Source organism: Uloborus diversus, chromosome 5 (assembly GCF_026930045.1).
Source record: "Uloborus diversus isolate 005 chromosome 5, Udiv.v.3.1, whole genome shotgun sequence".
NCBI classification, from domain to species: domain Eukaryota; kingdom Metazoa; phylum Arthropoda; class Arachnida; order Araneae; family Uloboridae; genus Uloborus; species Uloborus diversus.
Genome location: NC_072735.1, coordinates 91,961,086 through 91,967,085, shown reverse-complemented (window position 1 = coordinate 91,967,085; position 6,000 = coordinate 91,961,086). Strand labels below are relative to the sequence as shown.

Genomic DNA, 6,000 nt, shown 5'->3' with positions numbered 1-6,000 from the left:
GTGTGGGTGGGTGTCTGTATGTATGCGTGTGTCTATGTGTTTGTATGTGTGTATGTGTTTGTGTATGTGTGTGTAGGTGTATGTGTGAGTAGGTGTACGTGTGTGTAGGTGTATGTGTGAGTAGGTGTACGTCTGTGTAGGTGTATGTGTGAGTATGTGTTTGTGTCTGTGTGCATGTGTGTGTGTAGTTGTGTATGTATGCGCGTGTGTGTAAGACATGGATGCAACCTGAAGATGACTTTCGCTATAGGTGCAGCATCGTGAGGAGCCCGTCGACGGTGATGGTGCGGAGGGTGGCGGTGGGAAAAATCAAAAGATGCCAAAAAACAGTCAAATGAGAACAATAAGCAATCGTGATTGCTCAAAAAGAAATAGAGGAGATGTGGAAAGGTATCTCGGTTTCATTTAACAATCCGAAATATAAAGAAATATTGCATTTACGCAGATTAATTGCGCGGTCTTGTGCCGCTGTGGCAGGAAGCAGATATTTAGGCATTTAGAGCACAGATCTTGCACATAATAGTCGAGAGAAACATTTTCGAAAATGACTGGGAATGAGAGTTTTGAAAAGCAATTTAATTAAAATATTTCAAGCAATTCTGCAACAATATTAAAATTTAATTTAGTAATATAATTTCATAAATTTAACCTAAAAGCGATCTATTTGTAAAATAATGCTTATGAATACAGTTCGAACAATCATAGCATTTGTTCTGCTATTTATACTATGTTCTCCCTCACATTCATTATGTTTTTTGATTTGTTATCTTTCTCTTTCTTCCTCTGTTTCTTGATTTTTTTTATCAACCCATGTAAAAAAATTTAAGGAACGATTTCACCTTGCCGTGAATTTCCCTTCTTATCCAAAGGGGAAAAAAAGCAAATTGGCAACACTTGCCTGGAATCGTTCGGTGTGATTCGAGACAAAAGATTATTTGTGAACAATCCGTTATGATTCGTCACGTTTCCGAGAATAATTAAAGTACAGCTCAGAAGATCACCGATATCTTTCTAATTTACTAAGAAATTCAACCGGGATTAAAAAAAATGATTTTGATGCGATCGTCAATAAACTATGACCAAACTTAATAATTCATGGCAGAGTGACTTCTCCCTTAGCTTCATGCTTCATGGGTCCGAAAACGAAAGAAAATTCTGCCCTAATCATAAAAACAAAAAATAGCCCTAGCCAGAGCCAAATCCGACTGGCATTATTTTTCTTGGTCAACAGATTTAAAATATAAATACAAATACAAATGTGAAGACAGGCTCTGGGTCCAGCTAGGCTGGTCCTAGTTAGTTTATTAGTCCCCAACGAGGATCAATGGTCCTCTTAAAGTTATTTACCCTCTTACTCATTACAGTCTTTCCCGGTAAGCTGTTCCAAGTGCCCATGATCATGACCCTACTAAAGTAATAATTTTACCTAATTTCTAGATTAACCTGAGATTTGAATAGAATAGGTCATGAAGACAATGACACCCTCGTTCTGCTTTCTGTTTAAAAATTTAACCAATTAACATCTTTCATATGGATAAAGTTCAACATCTGAGTCATGTGTCCTCTAACTCTCTTTTCCTTCAGTCTATTCATATTAAAACTTTTAGGTATGGCATCATAATCTAATTCTGAAACTTCCCTTACTAGCCTAGTAGCCCTTTTTTGAACCCTTTCCAATAAAAAAATATCTTTCCTCAGATAAGGAGACTAGAACTGAACAGCATACTCCAAAGAAGGTTTTACTAAACTTCTATATAAAGGCTGAAGAACCTTATTAGATTTGTTTGAAATAGATCGATTGATAAACCCAAGCATTCTGTTGGCTTTGTTTCTTGCAATGCTGCACTGTTGAATAAGCTCCCTCCTGATTTATTGAGACAACAAGATCAATGAGTTTCTGCCTGACTAATGACTGAACCCTGTAAATAATAACTTGTATGCTTATTTCCATGACCTAAATGTAGAACTTGGCATTTCCCAACATTAACTACCATGCCCCACTTACCCGCTTACTAAGTAATATTTTCTAACGCGTCTTGAAGCTATTTTTCTTGTTGTTCATTTTCTTCAATCCCCATAACTTTGACATCATCAGCAAAGCAATTCATGTTTCTAGAAAAATACGAAATCTTTGTTAAAACAAAGATGGGGGTGGGGTGGGGGATACTGTGTTGTGGGGGTTCAGTACGAAAGGATCGAAGAAAAGTTGGAGAGAATAGAACCCCCCCCCCCCCGGTAAACAAATGCGAAAGGAAATAGCGAATCTTCCCGAAACTAGTTGGCATCTCATTAAACGAAGCGCGAAACGTGCGTTTGCATGTTTGCCAACTAATCGGAGTCCTTATCATCTGCGTGCCCAGCAGACGATAAAAAGGCTGAGATCGGTCCCTCCCACTCATCACTCTGAGTTCGAATCTCGTATCGTTTGAACGCGCGCCTCTAGAGAACACGAAGATTAAGATGAGAGCCACCGCGATCTTTTGCATCGCCCTGGCGATCGGCTGTGCGGCAGCATTACCCACGAGGGAGAAGAGATCCCCATTCGACCCATTGTGAGTACCTTTTCCTATCACTGTCCCTTCTTGTTCCTAGAATTGATTGTTTATTTTATTTTTTTCAATAATCCCATTTTTTCTTTAAATTTTATGGTTGATTAAATTTTTGCCTCAATGTGCAATAGTGACATAAAAATAACACGAGGAACAAAATGTACAGAAAAATTGAGTCCGATATTGGTTGCACACGCGTACTCTTATGACAACATTGGTCACGAAATGTTAACCTAATTTTTCGGATACTTTGACAATGTTATATTAACTTTCCTTCCTGAGTTTTTTTAATGTCCACTGTATTTTTTGGATAGTGTCAAAGAAAAAGCCTCATGTTGACAAATCACATGACAACTGATTCGCATTACCAGATCACATTTGAGAACAATTTTATTAAATTTTTCGTTATTTTTAAAGTGAGATTTTTAAATTTTTATGCGCAGTTTAATCCTGTAGTTTTGCATAATTTAATCTTAATTATTAATAATGTCAGTGCATAAAACTCTCCACTGCTACTGCACCATGAGAAAAACGTGGGTAAATTGAAAACGTCAGTTCATCCTTGCAGCAGCTATGAGTTTGGCTGTTTTTTTTTCCCCTTTGAAAATTTCGTTGACGTGTTTTGAAATCCAAAGTCTCAACATTTTTAAGAGTGCTGGAAGAAAATGACCGTAACACTTTTTTTTGCTTATATGAGAGTGCGTTTTGCCCGAATAAATGCCAGATAATGACATTAATATCACCTCTCAAGAAATGTGAGGATCCTAATAATGAAGATAACTGAAAAAACTTGTGCATGAAAGCAAAATTAATCGGTTTTTCAATACGCTCAGGAAAAAATTTCTAGCGTGCATTCACGTGCTCTACAATTAAATTAGTTTGAAAAATAATGACGCATTTGCAAACAACAGTCAACGCATCTTTCTAAGAAAGTCTGAGGCATAATTTTGGACAAGATAACCTCCTCAATGAATGTATGAGCAGATATCACGAGTCCTTGAATTTATTACATATGCCCGTGGCCAAATCGCGCTACTGGTTTCTGCCATGTTTATCAATAAGTATACAACAAGTAAAACATAAAAAAGAATTTTAAAGTCAATTCCGACGTATGTCAAGCTTTGCCCACGTGGAAACCATATTTATACTGGTTTAAAACTTGAAAATAATGGGTTTATCCCCACTTTCACCCACATTTAAAATTTCCTCGCCCCTTTAATATATCAAAATGTATGATTTAAACTGAAAAACAGGTAGAAAAGAAATTTTGTTTCGGCGAAACTGGGGAGATAATGCTAATCTGAAAGCTTTAATAAAATTTCAATAAAAGCACTCTTTAACAATGACCGTGATCAACAATGAATTTTGAATTGAAAGCTTACCTACGTTTTTGCATGAAATTGTTAAAAACAATTATAATTCATGTTCTAATTACCTTGGGACAAATTGTATCTGACGCCAGAAAACCAGGGCTTCTATAGATAATTTGTTCTAATTTTTGCAAGCATTTTTTCGTCCTCATATTAGAAGGTTTATGCAAAAATGTTGATTTACATTGGGTTTAACAAATAAGTAGTAGCTAATTAATTAATTTATTTATAGAATATTGCATTGTCATCGAGTGTAAGGTCGCATTCCGAATTTCAAAAGAATTCAATCACAGAAAGTGGGTGCTGGGTGATAATTGAGTTGCAAGATTTGAACAAGAAATATAAATACTGAGATCATGAGCTGACAGTAGGAATTAAAATATAAGTTTTAATGATCAGGTTGAGCATCCTTTTGCAGTTGAAATAGGAAGCTAATATTCTTCTATTATACTACTATCCACATCTGAAAATATTGAGGTGTGTGGGTGTGTCTTGTTATCTAGGAGAGTCTTTTTTTTACATGTATTATATTTTTGAACCACCCTAATGTGGAGTCCGTGGTTGGTATATCATTTCTCCGATTCATGTGTGGAATTGTACAGAGTCATCTCTTATTTGATTATTGCTTTATTCATGTCCCTGAACGTAACCCCAAGTTTGTTTGAAAAAGCGAGACTTAAACACTACTGAGGGCCTACATGGACAGTGGCGTACTGGGCCGCCGGGATACCGGGAAAATTCCCGGTGCGCCGGTGCATTAGTGCGCCGGCGCCTCAGTCTTTTTTTTTTATTTATTATTTATGAATTTTGTACCGGATATTGCGGCGCTTGGTATATAAGATTTATCGTATGAGCTGAACAAATGAGACGATTTAACATCATAAAACTACGTACCATCCCTTTTTAAAATCAAAGTTATCTCCATCCATCAGTTTAATCAAAATCGTTAATGTAAAATGCTTTTTTCATTCCCATCCAAATCTACCTCCTTCACCCAAGGAATAAAATGGCTGCGGAGTTTTTCCCTCCTTTTTTTAAAATAAAAATGATCTCAGGGGATTTTTTTAAATTTGAAGTATCAATTCGCGAATCTAACAACAAGTAGCCATTCAGCGCCGACTTGAACTCAGTTGAAACTATAAACCTTTCCCCTAAAATTTTTGAATAATGCCGTAGCTTCCAGATTTTTTTGAACCAAGGCGCCTATCTCAGACATCTAACTTACGTACGGCGTCCATCTCTCTATAACTCGGTGACAAAGCCAGAGTTTTTAGTCCTGATGGGGGAAGGGGAGGGGCTAAGGTCAAAAATTTTTATATTGTCTTAATGACGCTTCCAACGAAGCAAAAGAAAGGCAAAAACTTCGGTTTCACTAAGTGCGGACGGGGATTGAGGCTGCAACCTCATACACATACACACGCACATAGCTCCTTTGGATACCAGAGATATAACTCAACGCCTTACCCCAGCATTACTAAAGATCGCCAAAATTTCCATTTAAAGTACTTCAATTTCGAAAATTTTCAGGGGATAGCACCTAGATGACCCACATCATAAAAGATCGTTTGAAATTTAGCATATTGGACTTCAATTTCAGAAAGTTACTAGAGGAGCCACCCTACCTTCACGAAATTATAATTAATTGTCTACAATTTCGTTTTAGCTGTTCAATCTCGAAAACTTTCCAGAAGAGAGTCCCCGAACACCATCCCGTCCTCTAAAGTTATCGAAGACAGCATACAGTTATGTCATTTAAGACTTCAAATGCGAAAAATTTCCACAGAAAAGTTTTGAAACGCATGCCTTTCTCTTGTGTCAGCAAAAATGGCCTACAAATACGATGTTTGAACTTTAAATTTCGAAAGCTTTCCGGGGACGAACCACCGTATTCACTTTATTAAAGATGATTTAATGTTTTGTAAAGACCTCAATTTCGAAACTTTTTTGAAGAAGCGCTTAGGGCCGTCGCCAACATCCACCAGTTTTTCAGAAATGGAACCGCCAATTTCTGAAAGTGATTAAAAACAGCAAAAGAAAAAGAAAAAAGAAGAAAATCTTCGCAATCTTTAAGAATTGAAATT

General features: G+C 36.7%; 1 protein-coding gene across 2 annotated transcripts in view; it reads left to right on the top strand.

Annotated features, from left to right (window-relative positions):
* The first annotated feature begins 2,389 nt into the window (after positions 1-2,389).
* Positions 2,390-6,000, top strand: part of LOC129222150 (uncharacterized) — a 28,579-nt gene continuing 24,968 nt past the window's right edge. For both annotated transcript variants that reach the window (XM_054856607.1, XM_054856606.1), the window contains exon 1: positions 2,390-2,552. In XM_054856607.1, the coding sequence (XP_054712582.1) occupies positions 2,461-2,552 (92 nt within the window). In that variant the 5' untranslated portion in view covers positions 2,390-2,460. The remainder of the gene's footprint in view (positions 2,553-6,000) is intronic.